This window comes from Ceratotherium simum, chromosome 28 (genome assembly GCF_057802395.1).
Source record: "Ceratotherium simum simum isolate JZ-2026a chromosome 28, ASM5780239v1, whole genome shotgun sequence".
In the NCBI taxonomy this organism is placed as follows: domain Eukaryota; kingdom Metazoa; phylum Chordata; class Mammalia; order Perissodactyla; family Rhinocerotidae; genus Ceratotherium; species Ceratotherium simum.
In genome coordinates this window covers 20,969,596-20,996,429 of record NC_141927.1, presented here as the reverse complement: position 1 = coordinate 20,996,429, position 26,834 = coordinate 20,969,596, and the positions used below count along the sequence as shown (strand labels likewise).

The 26,834-nt window shown below is 39.1% G+C and overlaps 1 protein-coding gene across 5 annotated transcripts in view; it reads right to left on the bottom strand.

The window, feature by feature from the left end:
* Positions 1-26,834, bottom strand: part of MTUS1 (microtubule associated scaffold protein 1) — a 143,798-nt gene that overhangs the window by 22,478 nt on the left and 94,486 nt on the right. For 4 of the 5 annotated variants that reach the window (XM_087418440.1, XM_087418439.1, XM_004428780.3 and 1 more), the window contains 2 exons: positions 10,726-10,940; positions 2,899-2,965 (listed from right to left, as the gene is read on the bottom strand). In XM_087418440.1, coding sequence (XP_087274566.1) covers positions 2,899-2,965; positions 10,726-10,940 — 282 coding nt within the window. Of the gene's footprint in view, positions 1-2,898; positions 2,966-4,000; positions 4,116-10,725; positions 10,941-26,834 lie in introns of those variants that run through there. The other variant, XM_087418441.1, reaches the window with a different exon arrangement.

Below are 26,834 nucleotides of genomic sequence, written 5' to 3'. Positions count from 1 at the left end.
TCATTCTTTGCAGTTCTTAGTAGTTTGGGAACCTTGCCTCAAATTTCATAGAGAAGCTAAAGAAAAATTACCCAATGGGAGAGTGACACCAAAAATGCCCTACTATTTTGGAGCAAAAAGGTGGATACTTAGATGATGGTGCTGGTTGCAGCTCTCTTTTCTTGAGTTGCCTGTGATGGACCAGGCACTGGGCCAGTTTCTTCGTGTATATTACCATTTTATTCAAGCTCCATAACAAGCCAGCAAACTACATATTAACTTCATATCACCGTGAGGAAATTATACTCAGAGAAGTTAGGTAACTTCTAACTAAGAGTGGATGGACAAAAACCTAGACTATGGACTCCAAACCCCAAGCACTTCTACCGCATCAGGAGGGGATCCATCACGCCTCCCTTCCATTTGAGTCTGAAGAGAAAAACAGCCTGTCCCGAGGGATTTCCAATAATAGTCTAATTACAATTCCTTTCCGCAGTATAGTCTATGCCCTTACAAAACAGCAAATGTGGTTACTACACAGCTGTAAACTGCATGTATCTTAATACTATTTAATACTTGGTGCTAGACGCTTTATAGTGCGTTACTTCATGTAATACCTCATGTTATCTCATGTAATCCTTACCACACAGTTGTAAACTGCACACATCTTAATACTCTTTAATAGTAGTTAACACTTGGTGCTAGACGCTTTACAATGTCTTACCTCATTAATACCTCATGACCACCCTTGAGGCAGACAATTATTACTGCCATTTTACAGAGAATGAAATTGGGACAGAAGACATGTAATGTGGCTTGCCCTAGGTCACCCAGCTACCAAAGAGTTGAACCTGGATAGTGCGACAACACAGTCTAACCACTGTGTACCACTGCCTCAAATTTTAAAACCGAGTTTTAAACTTTGCTATGTAAACTTATTTTTTTCCATCTCAGCTCATGTGACAAACAAGCAAACTGGCAGCTTTGAGAGCATTCTTGGAGTTTCATCAGAAGAACTATTTGAAAGCTTCTCTTCTTTCCCTTACAGAACCAAAACCCTTCCCAAAATGCTTTATGCTGTTACTAGAGAAATTCCACCCTATTCAACAGCAATAATGACACATTCCCTAAGGGTCTAAGCTTGGGTCACCGAATGATATGGACAGGCCAACCAGTGCATCCTGACGCTCTGATAGCAGCAGTAAAAGCACACCAGGGCACACTCTCCTTATCACAGATGGAAAGGTGAGAGTGAATACAAACTGTTACAGCTATTTCCTGTCAGGCTACGTGACTACCTGGAGGAGCTAAGAACTCGTGTCCCAACTTAAATCACCTAATTGTGCTATCCACTGAAAGGTAAAAAGAGGATCCCCCATTCAGGCAGAGTGAATGAGACCAGTGTTCCATTGGTGTCTCTGCCTCGTCTTGGGTAGAGTCTGAAATGTGAACCCCCAGGTAGGCTCATCTCCACCTCCACTGGGTTATAACGAACTCTGAAACACACACAGACGACCTCTTTCCTGATCATCTAACTCTATATCCATTCCATTATTTAAGGCACGGACAAAAGCAAATTAAGTTGGTCATTTGGGTAATCAAAAGGGCAGCAGTCAAGTGAAGTGACACAGCAGAAAGCCTTAGAAGTCTCTGAGAGCTGGGCCGTTTCTCAGCCATGGTTTCCTTCAACTGCTTTCCTAAAACTCTCAAGTCTTTGGCGTCCTGAAGTTCCATCTGTCTTAAAATTACTTTTCCATAAAGGGTTCTTCATTGCCACAGCCTAAAACAAGGTCAGGAGAAAATGACGTCCCGGCTAGGGATTAAGAATCTGGAGGGTCACCCAGGAGTTTGGCACTGCCTCCCAATGGGAGATGAAAAGAGAAGAGGAATGGAGAGAGAAGTCACTGCCACCTGATCTTTGCCATGGGGGAAAAAACTTATGAGTGTTCAAGATCAGCAAATTATATTGCCAACGCTTAAACTCTGGTCTTGTCCAAAGAAAAATGAGCAGTGTCTCCTAGAACTAGATGAACACAATTTTTGTCTCTGGCTGCTGCCTTTGCATTATTTATACACATATCTACACACACTTTAAGTGGAGACTGTTAGCATACATAGAACACTGCAAAGGGCAAGGAAGTCAGCCTTTCAGTGAACAACTCCAGACCTGGCTGAAGCTGGAGCAGGAGGCTGATTCTCTAGGGTTGAGGTGCCCACAGCAGATAGGGGGACCCCAAGGCAGTCAGTTCCCTCCAACACCGTAGCTGAGGTAGGAAAAGGAGTACCGTCTCTGTTGCATGAATCCTGAGGACTCTTGCAGGAGAGACAAGAACTAGAGTTTTGCCTGGGAACAGCAGTGCTGAGTGGTGAGTGCTAGAGACATGCGAGTCACACGGCTTCCTGTGGAAGTGGGTCCTTATTCACCAGCAGCCCCAAACTGTAAGATTAGCACAGAATGTGCCTTCTTCAGACAGGCTACTCCTATACGCAGCATCCTTGTAACTTCATACTCACTGCTCACAAACCACCCCAAGGAAGTGTAATATAATTACTGTTATCAGAGAGGGAATTTTCTCACCATTCTTTAATATGAAAAGTGGTTCAGAAAAAATTATGATGGAATTATTTGACAGGAATCCACACAATTACAGAAGTCATTCTGTCCCTCTCTTCAGGAAGAGAAATGTTTTGGTCATCAGAAACTCTGCTAGGCTTAGTCAGTGCAGTGCCAGGAATTCTGTGAACTTGAGGTCAAGCTGCCAAGATTCAAAAGCAAGGTCGATAGTAAGTGTTTGCACAGATAGCAGAGCAGGACAGCGAACAACTGCCAGCATGCAACTCCAGCCACAATTCAGATAGGAAAACCAAATTTTCCCCTTCTCCCCTCGTCCCGTAAAACTTAACAAAAAAAGCTCTTACCTAGCTCTCCCCGGAGGTTAACAAGTTCTTGAGATAGGGTTTTGTGTTGTTTCAGTGCTTCCTCCCGCTGCGGAAAACACACATCAAGTTACTCATGTTTTCAAGAGGGTCCCTTTCAATAAGGCACACATTTGTTATCACCAAGAACACGAGCCTCAGAATCAATTGAGAAGCCAAGATATGAATCATTTAGGCTAACAGTTTGTGTTGTTAAAAAACACAGATGTCCCTTAGTTGTTAAGGAAATTCACGTTTCAAAAATCTGTATTTTCTCAGGTCCTTGTGAAACTCTCATTTGAGGTACTGAATGGCCCATTTAAAAATATTTACTTTGAGCCATGCTTCATTGCTGATCCACAGAATCTTTCAGCTAATGCATACTGTACTTAAGATGTAATGCATTGTCCTCCTCCAAGGGCAATAAAGGCCTAATCAGTTTAAGATAAATATTTAATGTCCTAAACATATGCACTCATATGTACTTTGTCCTATATTTGCAAATAAAGTTTTGTGACAAGGCCAATCTTTTACTTCTAAAAGGAAGACTCAAAGTTGTAGTGTTACAAAGCTATGGCAAAAAAAAAAAAAAAAACAATCCTTTAAAGACAAGATTAAATTAATTTTACTCAGCTACACATTATTTTCTAAGGAGCATTATATTTTGGATCAGCGATAATTCTAAGTAGATGTTAGAGAAATGAATCAGAGAAAACCAGGCAGCTGTTTCAGTATTAAAAAAGCAATTATCCTTCTTGCAAGAAAAGAGCAATTTCCAAGTTACCAGCAACTCATAGCAATCACACATAACCACACACTTACACAAACACAGTAATTAGATACAGTTTCTGAAAAGGCAGATTCCTTACCACCAGGGTGTAAGTAAGGAAAAGGCAGAATTCAAAGCTCTCTGAAAATGCCCTCACTAGGATCAGCCAAGAGGAGCTCCCGCCGCATCTTGATCACGGTATTGCAGAGATCATGGGACCGGCCTTTGCAGGCAAGAGTTGCTTGTCATTCAAAGCATTTCCCCCTAATTCCAGACAACCTCTGCCTTAGTCCCTGACATTCTTCCAGAAAAGCGCTATAAACAAATACTAATTACCCTTGTTGCTGCACATGGAGAATAGAGGCACATTTTGCTGCTGGAGCAGCCCATTTTCCAGCTTCTGTCTCCAACTACCCCCACCCCCGCACTGTCCAAGAAGTGCACAGGTGGCCACGCCACCCACCAGTCAGGTCTGTCTACATTCAAAGCTCTACCAGGAGGAGTGCCATTGGTCCTCGGTTAGCCTTACTTCACGTCCTGCAGGTTACCGTATGCCTCCGACGCCTCTCTCCTCCTCTCTCCTCACAGAAGCTGATGCTGCAGCTTCTGCCTTTGGCACAGGCAGCCTGCGATTACTTAAAGCCACAGCCCTTCATTTATGAAAAACGAGAGCCAGACGTTAGACTGATCGATGGCCACTTACTTAAATATCAGCTAGTACAGTGGAAAGAAAAACTGACCTTCTCTGCATGGATAATGGAGTTATTTTTAGGTTTGTGAGCCTTTTTTATTCCCTTCTCTAATTGAGGTCATTAAATTATCACATTTACTAATAGAAAAGGGAAACTTGTACTCCAAAACCTGTAGATTAAATGAGCTTATGAACTAGGCGAAGATCAAGTATGCATGTTGGGACTTAGAATTTAAAATAACATTATAAAATCAATGGTGTTTCCCCACAAAATTTAATTTGAAAGCTTAGAACACGGTCCACTGGTGTTTTAAGAAAGAGTGTGACATGCTGATTTGAGAGTTGGAGATCAGATATATTTTATAGCTTTTACTTTTTTCTTTGTAGTGTTCTCTCACTAAAGAGCTAAGGAAGTTAACAACACACTGGCACTGTCATATAGATAGCTAATAGTGACTAGAATTTAAGAAACACTTTCTCATTGAGTACATTTTGGCCTTAATGATATTCTAAATGCTTGATTTTTAAAAGGCAGGATTAAGTTGTTCCAAAATTACAAATCCGTGAATACAGGTTTTTAAAATGAACAAATAATGGGTTTTCTAATGTAGAAATTAAAGTTTGAGAAAAATCAACCCAGATAAAATTGGAAAAGTCAAATAAAAATACATATAATATATACTTCTCTTAAGTTCATAAATTTAAGTCTTAATTTTGTTTGCTTAGTAGTCCAGTTCAAGTAAGGATCAGCAAGTTTTGTTACTCAAGTGACAAGGAAACCAAAAGATAGCTTTACTAGATACCCACAAGTTATCCTGTAACACATCAGTCAGCTTGCTTAAAATTCACTTTCCCATGGTAGCTAAGTTGCTGATAGAAGGAAAAGCTGGCAAGAAGTTAAATCGCTTTCCAAATTTCCATAAGTTAGTTGGTATATAATTTCCAGGATTAATTTTGCGAAACTTTTGCTTCCTATCAAAAATATATACTAAGTGATCTTTTTGCTTCTTAAAGGGATTTTTAGGACAAGCAATTTCAGGACCCATGTGGACATTTCTCCCAACTCTACTACACTCAACCTTTCTGTCCTCAGTGTCCAGAAGCCATCGATGTCTTCCAACCTCTGCCAATCCCAGTAACAGTGACAGGAAAACCGTGAGGTCATCTTTGACTCTTCTTTATCTAAATGGGTTGTGCCAAAGTCAGTTCTTCCTTCCTAACGGGTCTTGAATTCATCACATTTTTTCTATTAGTGCTACCTCCACCCTGGTCCTGATCCTCACCTACCCATTCCTGGACTATGGAAAGCATCCCTGCACATGACCTTGCAGAGGGCTGCTAGGTTATTATTCCATATTCTTTGTACAGATATACGCCCTTGCTCAAAAACCCTCTTCCATTGAGTGCATAAAAAAATAAACTTCACCCTAGTTCCATGAACCTCAATCATCCTGACTCCTTTTCTGTCATGCTCGCCATGTCATGTCCCACCTCCACAATCTAGAATGCCTGGTCTTCTTTACTGACCCATTATATCAACCTTCAGGGAATGCTAAATGTCAATCATACACACCATCCCCTTCCCCCAAATGTCTAGACAGGACATCTATCCTTCTGAATTGGTTGGCAAGTTATTACTCTGTACCAGTTAACCAAGCACCATTTCAGACGCTGGGAAAAATATGAAAGAAATTTAAGACATGGTTTCTACCTTCAAGAAGCTTGGGACCTAGACAGGACTAAAACATCCAGGCCCAATTCTCTGGTCATCACTCAAGGCAGATGACCTCATCTGAGGGGAAGCAGTACAGAATAATGCAAAAACCAAGGGCTTTAAATATGATCTCATGTGAAATGCCGACCAGTGCCCATATCCTAACAGACACATACTAAGTGTTAGTTTCTGCCTGACTCTCCCTGGTAGCTAGCCCTTTAAGATACTAACCCTTTATCTGTAGATGATAAAATGTGTTTTTGTCACTTAGATACCGATTGCCTGTTTCTTTTTATTTAGCTGCTCCTTTATCAGTGTTTCTGTGTTAGAGGATAAGCTCTTTATAGTTCAGATAACAACTTTATTTAATTCTCCTTGTGTTGTAACAAGCAGAATTCCATATAATGTGAAAAAAAAAGGGGGAGGTGGGAATCTAGATAGAAAAATGCTTTTATACTCATGCATTAAATATATGAAGTGCTCCAAGAAAAAAACAGATTCACCATAATTTAATTAGGAGTCCCCAGGATGCAGGCACTTAGTCTCTGGCTGTCGTCCCATCAGTGGGCCTGAATTTGCTAGCAGCTGAAGAGCATAAACAGCACAGGGGATTTTGCAGAAAGAGCCACGTCAGAGGGCTCAGATGTGTGCTCTCTCTGACCTCCCTTCTACACACACAATGAATCATGTCCACTTTTTTCTTCTGAAACATTTTCACTTATAGTAGCCTGAAGTGCCATTCAAAATTCATCTTTGTTAAGGTGCTACTTTAGGTTAGATTCCACTTGCAAAAACAGAATCGGAGGCACACTGAATATTTAGTCAGAGGTTGGGGGTGACCTGGGTCCTGTTCAGGCTTACCTAGAAACTCACCCATAGGCCCTTTTATGAGGAAATTGGGATTACTACCATCAACACTGTCCTTCACTTTGGCTGTCTGTACAGAATACTGTACAACTATGCAGAGATACATCAAGAATTAGAACTAAAACTAACACTAGAGAAATAGAAAGTGTGGTATTAGTTTCTAGATTCATGAGACATTAGAACTTCTGCCATGTAATGAATTACGTCTGCCACTAAAGCGGAAAAGTTGTAGTTATTAAATGGACTTGCAAGAAAAGGTTAAGTGATAGATCCAGGATTCCCTATAATCAACCATTTTTACCCATAATCTAATGCTCCAAAACCATTTAGAAAAAGTCAGCAATAACAAGATATATATGTATATATAGATCAATCTACATATCTATCTATCAAACAATCACTTCTGTAATAGGTATGAGAGAACCAAAGTGTTAACAAAAAAATTGTTTAAGAAATTGTTTAACTTTTTCCCTGGTTATGTCTTTCCTTTCCAACTGTTTTATCACAGTGCCCTGTACACATTAGGCGACCGGTAAATATTTGCTGATTGATTACAAAGAGCTGGAAAGGAGCAAAGAACATTTACATAAAGACTTTATATGTTCATCTTACATCTGGGATACCATTCTCTCTATTCATCCATTTGTTCGTCCAGATATACACTCTGTGTCTACTGTGTATGAGGCACTGCCATAACTGCTGGGGTGGTTTCCTAAGAAAGAACTAGACACAGATCCTGCTCTGAGTTTTGCTTAAAAAGCAAGAACAAGCACTAAATGGTTACCTGTAAGGTAGAGGGTGACAGAGAAATATAAGTGCTCCTAGAATCCAGAGGGTAGATAGAACATAGAGCTAGAAGAACAGGGAAGTCTTTATAAAAGAGGGAGTTTTTGAGCTGAATTTTTAGAAATTCAGTGGAGTCACAATTACCTGGGCATTAGGACCTAACTTAAGTGTAAGATGAAATTCACATACAGTAAAAATATCCCTGAAACTCATTAAGAGTTTGCCCTGTTGTGGACTGATAAAGCATCTCTCAGAATGTTCAACCCCGTGAGGTTTTTCCTCTAGTGTTGAATCTAGTCTTTTTCCAATTGAGCACCTGATCAAGCGTTTGGCTTGTGTTTAGGGGCCAGATTGTATGGGAGGGAAGTATCTTTAAATGCTAGGATCACATGGAGTGTGGAAGGTTCATGCCACACGAGATATTTAGGGACTGGGAATACAGCTGAAGCAAAGACTCCTGTCTTTCATCTCACATGCACTCTTGGGCCTTTGCTCACTGAGGGAGCATGGAAAGCAGGACTGCCTGATCTATTTAATTTGCATATTTTACTTTGGTTGTTTGTATAATGAATCCACATAAATTAAATGCAGGTAGTGATGTGATGCTACTATAAGAAAGATCTGAACTAGTAGGTATTAGGGAGAAAGGCAGTAGCCCACTAATAGTATGTGAACAAAGGATGAAAAAGTACAGGAAGTTTATAGGGGATTTTGAGTTCATAGTGTCCTAGACCTGGGTTCTCGTCTTACTAGCTGTCTGATGAGAGTCAAGTCACTTAACAGCTCTATGCCTCAATTTTCTCATTTGTAAATTCCAACTTGTGATTTTGGAGAAGATTTAATAAGTAAGAATGTCTGGTACTTAGTATATATTCGACAAATGTTAAATCCCTCTTGCTTCTCCTCTGCCTCCCTCATCATACAGCTGGAACATACAGGCACTGAGGGTAAGGTTAAAAAGGGCATTTGGCGCCAAATTATAGAGAGTCTTATATTCCAAGTTATGTACCAGAGTCATCCAAAAGAAATATATTATGACGCATGTATGTAATTTTAATTTCCTAGTGGCTACATTTTTAAAAGGTTTAAAAGATCCAATTTTAATATTTTATTTTACCCAGTATATCCAAAATATTATTTCAACATATAGACAATAGAAAAATTATGGAGATATTTTACATCCTTTTTTCATATTGTCTTCAAAGTCCACGTGTATTTTACACTCACTGACTCTCTCTAATAAGCTGACTACACTTCCAGTGCTCAGAAGCTTCATAAGGCTAGTGGCTACCCAAGTGGACAGATCAGCTATAGAAAATGGAGAACCACAGGGCCTATCCCCGTGGCCAAGTCATTCAAGTTCTGCATGTTCCGCTTCAGCGGCCCAGGTTCTCGGGTTCAGATCCCAGGTGCAGACTCACTCTACTCACCAGCCAGACTGTGGCGGTGTCCCACATATAAAGTAGAGGAAGACTGGCACAGATGTTAGCTCAGGGCTAATCTTCCTCAAGCAAAAAAAAAAAATCGAGGAAGATTGGCAGTGGATGTTAGTTCAGGGTGAATCTTCCTCAACAAAAAAAAGAAAAAAAGAAAGAAAAAAGAAAATGGAGAAACACAGAAGGTTTTAATCTGAGTGGAATGCTTTGGAAAGATGAATCTGTTAGCAGTGCTTGGATGGATTATAGGGGAGACACTGCAAGCCTGAAGACTGGTTAAGAAGTTATCATCATCATCTAGTGGACAGTTATCCAGGGTCTGAACAAGATTGGCATCAGTAGGAATGGAAAAGAGGGGACAAAGGGGAAAAATACTGTGGGAGGAGAATTCACAGGACTTGATGATTGAGTTCATGTGGGAGAAAAAGGAGAGAAAAGAGTTGAACATGGGGTTGTTAGGCCAGATATAGTAAAACTAAATAGATAAACTAGTTGTTCCCTACATCTGATATTACATGGCTTCCAATTTAGCTTACTTGGTTATATAAACCAACTCTCAAATTCCTTCCTTATGTATTAAACAAAAATACTGTATAGTACTGTAATTAAAAAACTAGGTAAATGTCTCCGTCTTCCTCTCCAGAAAAACATATTTGGACAAAGCTGTTAAATGTTCATCAAATATCGATCTAAACTGTCTACTAGCTTGGTAGCTCATCCAAGGCACAGACCCAGTCTCATTCACCTCTGTATCCCCCGCCCCAGACAGCAATCTCATCACAGTAGCCTCTGCAGGGAATGAATATACAGGTTTGTTGGATTGAACTGAACTTCAGAACAAGTAAACTGAACAGTTTTCTTCTTGAGATGTCATGTATGCCCATCTTTAAAACCATGATTAAAAAATATCTAAAGAGCTCAAGTTGTATTCTCACTCCTGTTTCCCCATAGATAACTGCAGTTTCCGTTGCTATGCCAGTAGCACATGTTCATACAAACTCCGTTCTCTCAATGAGTTTTAACCAGCTCCTGAATGAATATCCTTGTAGAATATCAGCGAAGAGTAAGTAAGCAAAGAAAATCTGTTTTAAGTTTGTTGTACCACAAACTCTTCTAGAGAGTCCCCAGACCAATACTGGGATTTACCTCAGAAATGTTCTTTGATCCATAAATAACTCATAAATATCATCAACCTAATTTTGCAAAGCATTAAACTAAGTGTGATGCAGAAAGCTGCACACAGACAAAAATTAAGTTTGAAAACGTTAATGCTAATATAATCTAGAGGTGTATAGAGGTATAACAGGCAATTATCTTTTCTTTGTCGTTGGTCTAAGAGACTCTAGAGGGGAAAAGGAAGTACTAAGAAATGTTTCAATCCCAAATTTCCAGAGAGTGACTCAGGTATCAAGTGAGCTGACAAAACTTATTAGATGAATTCTATTCGATCTTGCCAATCATTAACGTAAAGATATTCACAAGACAAGAGCATGAGCATTGCCCGCCACCCCCCCGACCCCGTCCCCCACCTCAGTGAGAAGACCGTTCAGAGGATACACATCCTTACCTCAGACAGTAGGTGCTGAATCACAACTGTTAATGCTTCAAACTTGGTATTACCACAGGAAAGAAGCTGCTTGAGCTGCAGAATAAACCCACTTTGGTTTTCACATTTTGTTTTATATCGAGCCAACTCAAGTGTTTTCTCAGAGGACAGCACATCTGGAGACGTCTGTGTCTGGATACATAAACTTCTGGGATTCTTTTGCCTGCCCTTTTCAACTGCAAAAGGAATTAACATAGGTAGTAAAATATGTGATTTTAATTTTTATAATCACTACCATCTGGGTTCAAAAACAACTAGACAAGCCACAGAAATGCATTTAAGTTCTGTTTACATAAGGAACACATATGGATGAGAACAGGAATTAGTCAAATAGCTTGATGTTTGGAATTCATAAACACAGACAATGGCTTTAATTCTGACTTTAGAAGATTTATGTGGGGCAGAGAATTATGTACGTGAAACCAACAGGTTTAGCAACACCAGAAAATGAAAACCGTGTGCAAAATAATGTTGATTTCATAGTTCCTAATTTTCCAGGTACAGATGGTACAGAAACTCCTCTTGACAAGTACTCTGACTGTATTCTGATCACATATGCTGAGAGAAAAACACAAATGATTGGATTTTAAATGGCTTTCCCTCCTCCTACACATTTTCTACAAACTCCCCATTCTTTCCCTGCTGATGGCCTGGTCATTACAAAGATTTATACTGCAGATGAGTCATTTCCTAATCTCTAATAAATCATCTTGTACATTGAAAACCTACGCACATTTTGCTCCTTATCTTGAAGTTCATCGCTAACAGTATTAGACTCCTGACTATACTATTACATTTTCTATCAAACACTACCTTTGTTGGTTTTCCCCCCTTCAAGTAGTAGTAATGGCTTAAATATTTTTTTAAAGCACAGGCTAATACTCTAGATCCAAGTAAGATGCCATGCTAAGTGACTGACTATTCACCTTCTGTGAATTACTCTATTTTATTTTATTTATTTATTTATTTATTTATTTATTTAATAATTTTATTTCTTTCTTTCTTTTTCCCCAAAGCCCCAGTAGATAGTTCTATGTCGTAGCTGCACATCCTTCTAGTTGCTGTATGTGGGACGCGGCCTCAGCATGGCCGGAGAAGCGGTGCGTCGGTGCCCCGGGATCCGAACCCAGACCGCCAGCAGCAGAGCGCGCGCACTTAACCGCCAAGGCACGGGGCCGGCCCACTCAATTTTATTTTAAATGAAAATCCGTCTAGTTTTGGAACCATTCCAGATGTCTCCGTCACTTTAAATATCAAACAGAGTTGGAAAACCAGGAAACAAGATGCTTAGCTTCTTGAAATGAGCAGGCCAGATAATCAGAACAAATCTAAATCTGAAAAACTAAAAAGATAGGTTTCCTTATTCTCACACGTGTTCCCTGTGGCGTCCACATTCTGTGGTAACCCACAAACCTCAGGCAGTTTTATAAATAGTAATTACATTCTCTAATTTTTCAGGAGGAGGAACACTACGGTGATTTCTTGAAGGAAAATAAACAAAGAAACCTTAGCATTCATGTTCCAAGAACCAATGGTGAAATATACTCGATATATTCTTTAAGTAAAAAAACAGAGAAAAGGGTCTCATTTTCTGTGGTTGCTTTCCACGGTCAAACAACTTCTATTTGTATTAATACTTGATAACTCTCAGTTCTAAAATGACTAAAATATCTATTGTATTTTAAAAATACTTAAAGAGAAGGAGAAAGTATTTACCCAATAGTCTTTACTAGTCATGATTAAGAGTTATTTAGCAATAAATGGCCACTTCCAAAGCAGAGAGAGAAGGTAACCAAGTTTATAGTCACAATAGTAAAGTCCTGAAGGGAGAACGACTTTACAGAGTCACATATTAGTGAAAAATAATCTAAATATTTTACAATTTGTCAAAATATCTGAGATTAGTATTTTTATTTTGTCATTTCCTAAAATGTTCTTAGAAATTATATTGTCATATAACATATAATAACTACAGAGTGTTTTATTGTTCATAATGTTTTCACTGTCCCTCTCTTTGATCCTCCCAATAACCCACAACAGGAAAGGTGAGGCTCAAGGATGCGGAGGGCCTTGCCCACGCGTAGACAGCTTCTATGGGACGGACTCCAAGTCAGAACCCAGGCCTCTCGAGCCAAGTCTCTACTGTTCCCATCCATTTTGGAAAGTAGAAATGGGGTGGAGACATAATATATTACATAACTGAAAATAAACATTTATGCAATAATCTTAACCAAATAATATATCCAAGCCCACTAGCTGATAACTCTTCATTTCAATAAATCTACATATAAACATCTATGTTTTAAGTGTTTTATATAATTTTATACAAATAAACAGAACAGCAAAACATCTTTTAACTCTTTGACCACCTAGAATTTACTACAACATATGTAGACATAAGTTCATTCTCCTGGCTGATATTATTGTTACCTGTCCTACCAATACTTATTGATATATTCATTTATTTATTGATACATCACTTCATCGTTTCTTGAATCCTTAACAATGTTTCTCTTTCTAGAATTTCCATGCTAATCAATTTTATTATTTAATATAATATCAGAGTTTTAAAACTGTTAGGTTATAATTATTTACAAAACCTGAGAGGTGAATCTTTTACATTAACATTTTCAGAGAAAACAGTCTTTAAGATTCTTGACTACTTAGTCTTTCAGACGAATTTTAGTATTAAACTGGTCAGGTTCTAGTAAGTTATTTCATAAGGAAATAAATCTAAATTAACTTATTAAACACTGTTTTTCACACAGGTTCAGAATACAGGTACTCCTTTTATAGCACTAAATTTCATATTTTCCCTCAAATGATCTCTTATACCAAAGTCAAGCAAGAACTAAGTATTTATGTTTGTAAATGTATGTTTTCTTTGTAAACTAAATTTTTTTCACTGTATTACCAAGATTTTTTGAATTTACCTTAAAATTCTACTGAAAGTGTTTGTTAGTAATATTGTTTGTCTAAATTCCTTGATTATATGTATACAATATATCTTCCTTTATATCTGTTTTTCTTATTGAATGGTTAATTCCATTTCTAACATTTTAAAGATAAGGAGATCTTATTTTTCTCTTGATTTAAGGAGATTAACGCTAGTGTTTTCTCAATGGACATAAAGTAGGTTTTAAAATAAAATATTTACATCTGTTAAGAATCTGTCAATACTTTTCCTTAAAGTGTTTAAACAGTAAGAGTTGGATTTGCTGACTCTTTATTTATTTATTAGGCCTCTGAAACCATTTTTATTTTTTACTAGCTTTTATTTTAATTTGATACATTTTGTTAAAGGCTTTTCTTATGCCACAGTGGTTTCAAATTCCTGAGGCAAACTTTTTATTTTTTCTTTTTTTCCACCATCTGAAATGTAACTTTTTTTTTATTATTGAGGTATAACTGACATATAACATTAGTTTCAGGTATGCAATATAATGATTCGATATTTGTATTGCGAAATGATCACCACAATAAGTCTAGTTAACATCTGTCACCACCCAGTTATAAAGTTTTGTTTCTTGTGATGAGAACTTTTAAGATCTCCTCTCTTAGCACCTTTCAAATACGTAATACAGTATTGTTAACCATAGTCACCGTGCTGTACATTATATCCCCAGGACTAATTTATTTTATAACTGGAAGTTTGTATCTTTTGAGCCCCTTCACCCATTTCCTCCATCCCCCAGCCCCTGAGACAAACTCTTAATTGTTTCAGATATGTGAGTGCAACAGTAGCAACTATTCCCTGGTTTGTTGCTGAGAATTCAGGTGGCTTAGGTCCACAAGTGAGACTGAGATCTATACATTTCCTTTATTATATTTTGGTTGCTTTAGCTTTTGGTAACAAAATGGCATTTGTGCTGATAAAAGTCCTATTCGCCATATTCTGGAACTGTTAACTGTGTCAGGGTGTATATATTCTTTGAAAGTTTAGAAAATTCCCTAGGACCCAATGCTCTATTAAGAATGCTGCTAAGATCATCCTAGAATGAACTTAAGTAGTTTTTGCTAAGATACACCCTGGAAAGCATCAACCGTCCAAGTTTGATGCATTCCAGTCGTGCAAGGCTCCTGGTTCTTAGCTGCGTTTTCATTTGTGCTGTTTCACCTCCAATGGCAGTTAAGTGTTAGGGTGTTAACTCCCCCTAACGAGAGAAGTAGGGGAGGGAAAGCAACTGCTTCAGTAAAACCCAAGGTCTCCATGCACCAGCTTCTTTTTCTTTCAGGCTTTCTTAAGGCCAGAGAACTGGAATAACAAGAGGGGGGGCATCCCACATGCTAGCATCAGCTCCTAAGTGTCCAGCCATGAAAACCCAAACATCACGCCCAGAACACAAACACTGCTCTGCCTCAGGTAGTGACAGAAATCGTCAGATCTGCACATCATGATGCAGTTTTCAATGCTACCCACTGAGAATCTCGTTCAAATATTTAAAATATGATTCTGGTCATGTCTGTCTGCATAATGTCATAAGCTCAAATTGACGTTTAAGAACATAGAAGCTTTGTGATAAGCCTTCTCTAACACACCCAACACAAACCGTTGAATTCATAGCTGGTAAGCAAGAATTTATCCTATTATGAATCCTAGAGGGGTGTAAAATGACATCTATAGAAGGATTTTCATTGCAAACTTGTTTGCAAGGAAAAACTTGTTTTTTGCAGGAAAAAAAAATGTCCGTAAGGACAGGACTGGTTAAATAAATTTATGGTACATTTATATAGTAGAATACCACAGCTGTAAGATAGAACTAGGAAGCTCTCTGTGGTAAATGAAAAAAGCAGAGTAAAGAGCAATGTAGATAATATGCCCTATTGTATAAAGATGATAGGAATATAAGAGCATCTTTTCTTTTTTGCTTATGAACCCATAACAAAATTATCATGTAATACATATACAAGTACTAACAATGTTTAGCTTTTCAGAGAAGGGACGAGGAACCAGGCAGATACAAAGTGTTCTAACACTTTTTTTTTATACGTTTTAAGCATGAGGTTAATATATTGCCTATTCAACATAGCGGTTAAGTGCGTGAGCTCCGCTGCTGGCAGCCCGGGTTCGGATCCCGGGCGCACACCGATGCACCGCTTGTCAAGCCATACTGTGGCGGTGTCCCATATAAAGTGGAGGAAGATGGGCACGGATGTTAGCCCAGAGCCAGTCTTCCTCAGCAAAAAGAGGAGGATCAGCATGGATGTTAGCTCAGGGCTGATCTTCCTCAGACACACACAAAATATATATATTTCCTATTCAAAATTAAAAGGTAATATTATTTTTTAAAGGTGGTTAAAATGAATTCTCAGCACTTAAATCTTTATTTAACACTTAGACACCAAGAAAACAGTCAATCCATGTTTCTTCCTTGGGGACTCTAGACAGGAATTCAAATAACACAGGTTTTGTTGTATGTGAATACTCAGAACACATCTGCATTTAAGGAGGAAAGAAAACATTGACACATTATTCTTCTAAGAGTTCATATCTTCAAATTTTAACATAAGAGCAAAAAGCAAACAGACTGCCCTCTACCTAGAGCTGGAAAAGCATGGAGTGACCTCAATCTTCCGCTCCATATACTATGCTCCCTAAGGGCAAAATTGTACCGCATGGTAGCTGATGACCCAGTTTGAGTGTCCTTCCCTCCCTCCTCACTCCTGGCTCAACTGAAGATCAGAGATGATGCAAAAATCTCCAATGATGCTCAAAGCCCTAATGCTCATAAATAGGGTACTTCATAATACTGAAAAACAACAGTTTCCCTAAATCCTACAGGATTCATTACTTACATGAAATTAGCATAACATGAACCAAACTTTGCCCTTATCTTCCCTTTATTAACATGTTACCATTTGATAATGCAGCTGCATTTACAAGAATAAAATATTTTATTTATTAACAGGACATGTTCTGATTTCAAAAAATTAATTTAATCAGAAACCTTAAAATTAAATGTTAACTTCTACACAGATTCAGATTCCTGTCAACAAGATAACTACCCCCATCATGTCTGATCCGACCTTCCTGGGCTTCATTCGAATGAAACTGAAACCTCCACCAGGAAAACAAAAGCCTTGAATCAAAGACATTTGCTCCCTTGAAAAACCACTGGATAAGACATTTGCTATCTTTGTTCTTTCTACTCAAAAACCTCAGGTTAATAAAATTTGAAACTAGCCTAATAAACTTATTTATCATCTTCTTAAAGAAAGTAGTTGGGTAAAGAAGAGCCTCATTTTTCAGGCTCAAGTCACTCAGGCATATAGACCCCCCCATGTCAAGGCTGAAGACAATTTTTGAGAGAAAGACTTGACTTAACCATTAAGACATGGACTAACCTACTAGCTGCTGAGGACATATCCATCCAAGGGCCAAATAACCCATTTACTGAATCTGCTGGCTTTCCGAATATTAAAATCAAGTAAGAGACAAGACCTACCAGGAGAGTTTGCCTTGCTTTCCATGAAACACAAAATTATACTCAGCATTTAGTAACTAACGTTGCCTAGTTTTTTGTATACCTATTGACCTACTCATTCACTCACTAAGTATTTGTCAAAATCCACTCTGACGGCTTTGCTGTGGGGCGGTGGACCTGCCCTGGTATCTTAGGGGGCAGGGGAGGCATGGAGGAGAGGGTGGTGGTGTGCAGGGGTGCATGAAGACACCAAGGGCCTCTGCTGAGTCATGTCTCCCTAGTGTGGACCTCTTCCTGCTCCACTCTCACACGTCCACCCATGTGTGTGAAGGTGACAGTCACTGGGTGCTAGGTGCTTTCTACTACATACCACATTGAAAACTAATGTTAATAAAATGTAGGTAATGAACTAACGCGCTGGTGCGGGTTCTCTAAATCTCTACCAGCAGCCTGGACAGACAACCAATTCCCTTCTTTCTGCCTTAATCTGAACCTACAGGTCTAAAACCCTTAGGAAGGGTGACCTATCTCTACACAAGTTCTCTCAGTCAGCATTTCCTCAACATTTGATGATGGGTGTTTACCCTGGAACATTCCATGAAAACAAAGCAACAATGGCAACGTGACTTGATAACTAGATAACAGAATTATGTACGCACTGTAGTGAGAGGACTGGTGGAGAAACACCTGGATCGGGGGCAGTCAAGAAAGTGTTCTAGAGGCAGAGTTTGGATGTACATTTGCACGTTGGGCAGAAAGATAAGCAGAAAATGCCAGCCAACGCAAAGGCAGAGAGGTATGGGAGGCCCCCGGTGCCTCGGTATCCAGTGCCAACAACAAAGTCAGGACTCCTGAAGTCACGGTAAGATGAAGTGGCTGGAAGCATAAACATGGGCAAGGGCACGTGTGCCGTACAAGGTTTCATCTTGTAGGAGGCACAGAAGGAGGCTGAGCAGGGTCTGGAGGCACTGTGAAGGAAGACCTACAGGGGTGAGCAGGGGGTCAGGAGGGCGGCCCAGGAGGAGAAACTCTTGGGTCAGCGGCAGTGACAACAGGCAGAAAAACATGAGTGTGTTTATGAGGCAGCACAGGAAGACTTGGTGACCAGTCAGATCAAGGGAAATCCAGGACAAGTCACAAGTTTCCTGCTGGGAAATCACACACAGAGGAGTAGATGAGCATGTGAGAATGAGAGTGAGGGCAGAGAGAGGGGAAGAGTCTGATGTGGGACAAGGTTCGGAAGGTGTCATGACATTCTCTAACACCACACTCTTTATTCTCCAAAAACAGTCTCTTCTGAACTCACCCGCTCCATAACACTTTCCAAATTTAATCATCTGCCATGTCATTTTCCTCAAGAGCCATTAGCTCCTTATTCCCATTGTCCTGAATACTGCCCCTAACACGAGGATTAACACACACTTTCTAGTTGTATCAACTGAACAGTGAACCCACAGTAATCTGTACAATCTTACTAAGGTATTCTAAAAAATTATCTATATCACCAATTATTAGTATAAATGTATATAAACCTTTTTAGTGTTCCTTTCATTATTTCTTTATTCTAAAAGAGTTGACAGTAATCATAATTTAGGAGCCACATATAGTATTTTTCTATTTCTAGATAGGTACGGCATTTACTTAATATGGAACATTTCAAGCTCAGCAAAAACAGTGTTTAGACTTTTAAAATTATCCAAAGCCGGGCCAGCCCCGTGGCTTAGCGGTTGGGTGCGTGCGCTCCGCTGCTGGCGGCCCGGGTTCAGATCCGGGGCGCGCACCGACGCACCGCTTCTCTGGCCATGCTGAGGCCACGTCCCACATACAGCAACTAGAAGGATGTACAACTATGACATACAACTATCTACTGGGGCTTTGGGGGAAAAAAATAAATAAATAAAATTATAAAATTACCCAAAGCCAATTCTTTTGTGTGTGTGTGGGGTGGGGGGCGGACTTTAAGACATCTAAGCATTTAAAATTTTACATTACTATATTGTTAGAATTTGTTGCAATGGCTTGTATTATATGGAAAAGGGTTTTACTTTTTTTAAATTTTAAAAGTAGATTACAGAACAGGAGGCATATTCATATTCAAAACTCCTATTTCAGGATAATTACGCTTACACAATTTTTCCTGAAAAAACAACCCAAACTTGACCTTGAACATTTTCCACAAAGCTGGCAGGAAAAAAGCAGATTTCTCATGGTCTTAAAATGGACTACTAACTACAAAGAAAAGTTAATAGAAATTCACTATATTCAGAAATATTTTTAGGATGGTTATTACCTCCTTCAATTTGTTGGCTTTGTAAATAATCTAGAGGTCCACCTTAATATGTTAAGTTTATGGATTTGTTTCAGGACTGAAAAAAGCATACTATGAAAATGGAACACAAGAAAAAATTTGCAATTACTACAATTTTAGGCCTGTAAACATTAAAAGTTCCGAAGATACTGAATAAAAATATTTTTATTCTAATCATCCAACAAACAAAAATTCCATTAAGAATATGAATTTTAGTAGGGGAAAAATCTGAATTTTTATTTTAACTTAAATTAGGAAACAAATATCTTTTGTTATACTCGTTCACACTGTATATGCACAAATTGGATAGGTCTTTTTTCAGAGCACAAGAGAGAAAATGTATATCCACCAAGTTCCCACTGACGTGAGCGAGGTGATTTTTCACAAGATAGAAGGCACTAGGTCCTGGCTTTTTTTCCCCTTTATTATTAAACAAATTACCTAAAATATTAAATACTAGCCTTCACGTGGACTTTTGTTTTTTTTGTCTTAATTATCATTTTGACTTAACCAATTTAATAGGTACATAAAAAACTGCTCGCCATCACAAAGCCTGCTATACCAAGCAGTGATTTTTATTTCAGTAATGACGACAGTGTACCAACAAGGTGTCCTTTTTAATTCAACACATGGAAGATGACAGTACCAAGAAGAACATTCTGTCACCACTGGGAACTGATTCCAAAACAAGAACAAAAAGTCTACAAGGCCTTTCTTGCAGGGCCTACTTCATGTGCATTTACTATTTTAGAATTTTAAATGCTGCCTCTTCTGTGACTTTTCAGCTCAGGTGATGTCATCGTTGTGCCAATGAAGCCATGTCCTGTGGCTCAGTGCTCCATAACCACAGACGGTGTCCCTAACCATCGCAGCCATGTTGTAACCACGTGTTTTTTGTCCGACAGGGCCCCTAGCAAAGCAGCATGGCTGAATCAAGGCACATGCAGACTTAACACCTGAGTTGGGGGAAAAATTCCCAAAATGCACCAAAGTGGGTCAAAAATCTCTTTATTGTGTATTAAAGATAATAGGCTATCTTACAGTAGAAACAAAAATTAAAACAGCCAATTAAAACATTCAACATTAGGAATTCCTATAACACAAACAATAGAGAATGTTGTTCTCAAAATGCCATCCAGTCAAAGAAAAGCAATTTAAGAGAGAGGTGCCTGAAATTCAGGTCACCAGGGAACATTAGGAAAAAGGCAAGTCTCTCACCCAAAAGAAAGCTCTATTAGTTTTAATTTTCCCCAGAGCTATATAACTGCTGCTGTTATAAAAAGGACCCTTGGTGCTGGCCCGGTGGCGTAGCAGTTAAGTTTGTGGGCTCCACTTCGGCGGTTCACAGGTTCGGATCCTGGGCGCAGATCTATGCACTGCTTATCAAGCGATGCTGTGGCAGCATCCCATATATAAAGTAGAGGAAGATGGGCAAAGATGTTAGCCCAGGGCCAGTCTTCTTCAGCAAAAAGAGGAGGATTGGTAACACATGTTAGCTCAGGGCTAATCTTCCTCACCAAAAAAAAAAAAAAAAAAAGGACCCTCACATGCTAAAATAACCCAAAGTATCACCTAAACCAAATACAGAAAAATGATAAGTATTGGATACATTTAAAACCATAACAGTTATTTTTTTAACCTAAGAAAACAAGTAATGTGCATATACTATTAATAAAACATTATTTCTAGCTCTATAACAGGCTTTAGAGCTAACAAAATGTATCAATCTATATTATTTCATTTATAGGGTGATTTGCTACTAACAAAAACTCCATTAACCGGAATATCTCAATTGTTCTGATTAAATAAGTATTTACTATATTGCTTGCCACATTCTTCCAGTTTCTCCTGATGAAAAACACTGCTCTACTTTCCATCCTGAATCCAACTCCAAACTATAATGTATGGTTTCCTTTCCGTGTGTGTGAAGATAGATACTACATTAAAACGCAACTTAGTGCAGTAAAACTTTAGCTATCTGCGACTTGTGAGATTAAGATGTACTCTCTTGGGGCTGGCCAGGTTGTGCAAGCGGTTGGGTGTGCGCACTCCGCTGCGGCAGCCTGGGGTTCGCAGGTTCGGATCCCAGGCGCGCACCAACACCCGTTCGTCAGGCCATGCTGTGGCGGCGTCCCATATAGAGTGGAGGAGGATGGGCACAGATGTTAGCCCAGGGCCAGTCTTTCTCAGCAAAAAAAAAAAATGAGGAGGATTGGCAGATGTTAGCTCAGGGCCGATCTTCCTCACAAAAAAAAAAAAAGATGTACTCTCTCAACATCTAACTTTTAAAACCTTATCAAAAATATTATCTACTATGAGTGAAAATTCATGTAACATTTCACTGCTTTCTTAAACAGACTGCCGTAACTGCGAAACGGCACATTTTACGGTCATAGCAAAGCTGTAGCTGTAAGACCACCATAGCTACAGGACCTCGGTATCAATCTACCACAAAATGTTTTTAGCATAATGCCATTCACAATACCAGTCCTTAGTAAATGCTCATCAATGTGGCAAGAGGCCAGCAAACCTTCAAGACTGCTTTCAAGGAAGCCAAGAAGAATGTGGATTCGGGGGGCCGGCCCCGTGGCTTAGCAGTTAAGTGCATGCGCTCTGCTACCGGTGGCCTGGGTTCAGATCCTGGGCGCGCACAGACGCACCGCTTGTCTAGCCATGCTGAGGCGGCGTCCCACATACAGCAACTAGACCGATGTGCAACTATGACATACAACTATCTACTTGGGTTTTGGGGAGAAAAAGGGGAAAAAAAAAAAGGGAGGAGGATTGGCAATAGATGTTAGCTCAGGGCCAGTCTTCCTCAGCAAAAAGAGGAGGATTGGCATGGATGTTAGCTCAGGGCTGATCTTGCTCACAAAAAAAAAAAAAAAAAAGAATGTGGATTCACAGTGAGAGAACAAACAGGTTCTGGAAGCGACATCTCTCATCTGTGATTCTTCAATTCAGTCCTTTTGATGTCTCTTGTATTCTACAAATGATTGAATCTTTTAACTTTTTACACACAAATTCTAACATATATGATTTTTTTCATGGACGCTTTCTAAAATGGCTCTATTGGCTTCTATATTTTGTAGTGAGAGAGAGAAAAGAGAGAAATTGAATTCTATTTTTCATCACCTTGACAATGCATGAATACAATACCCACCATAAATGCAATACTAATAAAATATTAATCTTCTGTTAACACATTTCAAATATAAAAAAGCCACATTGAAAGTTGAGAACATTCTTTCTCAATGTATTATTTTATAACTGAAAGTTAATTCATTTAAAAGATCTAAATCAAATATTAATCTATATGTCCAAATAACAGCATGACTTGAAAGTATTTAATTGAAGTAATTACAAAATAAGTAATCATTATCAAAAAACATTCATATCGTAAAAGAGAAAAAGCAACAAGGTCTGTTGGGAGCAACTTGTTAAATTACCTACTCTTCTTATTTATAAGCAGTCAATATCTCAATATTTTGAGAAATAACCGTTTTGCCTACTCGGTGGCAGATACTCATATAAGGCTCTAACCCCTCTTTTACCTGTATGCGCTACAGAGACTGGAGAAGTCAAACACTCAATTTCCCAGCCTCCTTTGCAGGTAGAGGTAGCCATGTGACTGAGATGTAGCCAATGAGATGTAAGCTTTAGTGATTTGGCACCGACCCCTCCCTATTTTTTTTTTTTTCCCTGCCTGGAGCAGCCATTGTGAGATCATGAGGCGACAGTCATGAGGAAAGGGCTAGTAAAGAGCAGAGATGTTGATCCTGAGGTTGCTGAGCCACTTGAACATCATCAGAGCTGCTTCTCTTTAGTTGAGATCAAAAAGCTACCTCTTAGTTAAGCTGTCTGAACAAACGGCGGCTAAAAGCAGTTCTACTGGACAATCTCAAAAAGGAATACCAAACATAACACCATAATTTGGCGACTAATTAAACAAATTTATTCACATTCTGCCTCACTCTTACCAAATATCTAGTCAAAATGGTTCTCCTTAGTGCAGCTTTAAGTAAATGACAATATTCTGTTCTATGAATACTTCTGTCCTTCCTCAATATACACGTACACATACCCCTCCCCCTCCGCTATAGTCATTGCTTTTACTCTCACTAGCTCAGCAAAAAGAATTCTGTTTCTTAGCGCAATGAATTGCCTTCACTTGAATCAAAGAGAATATTAACTCTTTGAGGTTCAAAATGGCACTTTTCATAACAATTAATACAGCTATCTCCAGCTTCACAGAAAAACTGAATTCTAATAAAACTGGTGGCAAGAATATTTCTACTTAGAAGATTTTTTTCCTTCTACTGACTCATTATAAAACTGGAACTAACATGTTGAGGCAAAATTCTGAAATAGACTGAGCTGAATACTTTTGCAAGAGAGACTATTGCCAGAACTTTGGCGAGTCAGAGAAATCACTCCTGGACCTCTTAGATGACGTGAGCACTTCCCTGGTGCTGAGACCTTCATCCATGCCTGACATCCTGCAACATCACTCAAAACTCTGACCAATTCACTCTCTTTCTCTTCTTGCCCCTATTTACAGAGGAACTTACATCCTGGATCTGACAACACACTGCCGATGGGCACCACGCAACAACAATACACCGAAGTGCACGGTCCCCTGTGTCAGGGTTCAGTGAAAGGGCCTGTTCTGTTTGGGTCCCTATACTCCCCATCCTTATTGCTAATACCTCTCTCTCCACGTTCTATGCTCAGGCATATTTAAGTTCTTGCATTTCCTTGAAGGAGCCATCCTATCCCTCACCTCCAGGCTTTCACATGTTGTTTTCTCTGCCTGGAACACTTTTTGCTTCTTGGCTAATTCTATATATCCCGAGCTCCCAGCTTAAATGGCATTTCTGGAAGACCTGGATAAAGTTAGCCTCACCTGCTAGGAGCTGCCTGGGCTCCTAATCCATGCTCTACCATGATTACTTGATGTTCTACAATGTCTCCCTCTGTTACACTGGGGGCTGTGTGTGAAGGCAGGGGCCATGTGTGACTTAGTCCTGGCTGTATTTTCAGCATCTAGGAGTGTACCTGGCACACAGTACACGTCTAATAAATATTTATTTATGAAATGAATGAATTAATCCTGCAATGTGAAAGACAGTCTGGAAGCAGGGGAAAGGCTGGCGGCAAAGACCAAATATAAAACCCTTCAGGGGGCTGGCTCTGTGACATAGTGGTTAAGTTTGTGCACTCTGCTTTGGCGGCCGGGGGTTTGCAGATTCAGATGCCGGGTGTGGATCTACACACCACTCATCAAGCCATGCTGCAGTGGCATCCCACACACAAAATAGAGGAGGATTGGCACAGATGTTAGCTCAGTGACAATCTTCCTCAAGCATAAAGAAGAAGATTGGCAACAGATGTTAGTTCAAAGCCCATCTTCCTCATCAAAAATAAAACTAAAAGTAAAACCCTTCAAATAGCCCATTAGTATTAGGTTGGATGATATGAAACTGTCAATATTTGGCCATTTTTTTACTTAGAAGAGCAATTTCAAATGCTTCAATTTAATAATAAAGCCTGAACTAGATTGGTGGCAGAGAATAAAAACAAACCGAGATTTCAAAGGATAGAGTCTTCGATTCTTGCAAGTAATTGGTTGTGCATAAGTGAAGAAGAACAATGATTCAAAGGTGACTGAGGTTTGATGACAGGATAAGGGAAAAACATGGTGTCATGAAGAGAAATAAATCAGGAATATTAACTGAGTTTGAGAGAGAAGGAGAGAATTAGTTTAGATGAGATAAATTTTCAGGTGTCAGTGATACATCCAGGGTTTTTAAATCTATAGCCCCAAAATTCATAGAATTTGAAGTTAAAGGGACCTCAGAAATCATCTCATCTGATTCCTCTATTTTGTAGCCATGTATGGTTAAGTGATCAAGGTCATGCACGTGGTTAGCAGAACCAAGACGACAACCCTGGGCTCTTGGAATCCAGGTCAATACCACTGCTGCTACGGCAACCAACACCCCTTCCTTTATCAAGAATACAAATGCAGGCTACTGCTTACAGCCCATATGGGTAAGAATAAATGCAACGACTTCAACATCCATTTTATTGGAAGATTTCTCAGACCTTAAAGTTATGTAATATGGATAAGTTCACAAAAGATCCTTACTGGGGATAAGCAGAATTATATTCTTTACATAATTTTACAATGCTTCCCACACACAAACTCCTTTTTCATCACTACTATTCACCAGATCTAACAGAATTACAGCAACGTTCACAGCTGGGAAAATCGATAAGCCAAAATTCTAAACAGAAGTCCCAAGTTTTAGTCCCATCTCTGCCATTGACTGGGTACCCTTGGGCAAGTTAATTCACTTCTCTGGGCCTCCAACTTCCCGGTGTAAAATAAGGTAAACTAGATCCCCTCTAAGTGCACTGTAGCTCTAAAAATTGTGACTGCAATCAAATGAGTGTTTCAGAATATTTTTATATAATTTCAGAAAATAAAATGTATCTAAAATATCACTATTAGTCAACTCTGATAATAAAAGCCTTGTGTCTTTTGCTTAAGCTGCCTTGGCAAGCTATCTGCTTCACAAAAACACTACAAACAATCTAAGATGTTCACTAACATAAGATCAGTTAAATAAATCATGGCTTGCCCAACAATGGGATGCTCCACGACTATTAAAAAGAATGAGGTAAACATGTTAACAGAAAAATCTAAGATATATTAACTTTAAAGAGCAAGCTATACAAGGGAATATATAGTATGCTTCCATTTGAGTATAACAATAAAGGATATAAAAGATCTACATGGGCTTACATGCTCTTAGAAAATTATCAGAAGGATATCGAAGAGCCAATGAGGGTGGCAGCCTCTGAGGAGAGGGCAGGGGCCTGTGTAAGGAAGAGGCTCACCTGGGCTGTACAGCCCTCTGTACTGTTTGGTTTTCTTTTCTACTCAGAGCATGGATTAATTACTTTTTTAAAAAAGTTAAAATTAAAAGCTATTTGGAGCTATTTTAGATCCTACAAATGATTGCAAACATAGAACACCATTTTTATTTTTTCACCTTTTCATCTTATAAGGTTGAAAAAATGACAGTGGCATTTAGGCTGGGAGAGGAAGAGCCACTGTGTCCCTCTTAACTTGTCTTATTTACCTCCAGCTGTCAGCTCAGCCCGAAAGGGAAAGGCTGGCAGACTCGAGTGACAGGTCAAGGGGAGTTATGAAATCTGGGGAAGAGGAGCTGGAAAAAACGAGAATTATCCCCCAGAGAAGGGAGACGCTTCTGGGAAAAGTGAAAACAGTCAGCTGAAAAAAGTCACCAGGGACAGAGATGGAAAAC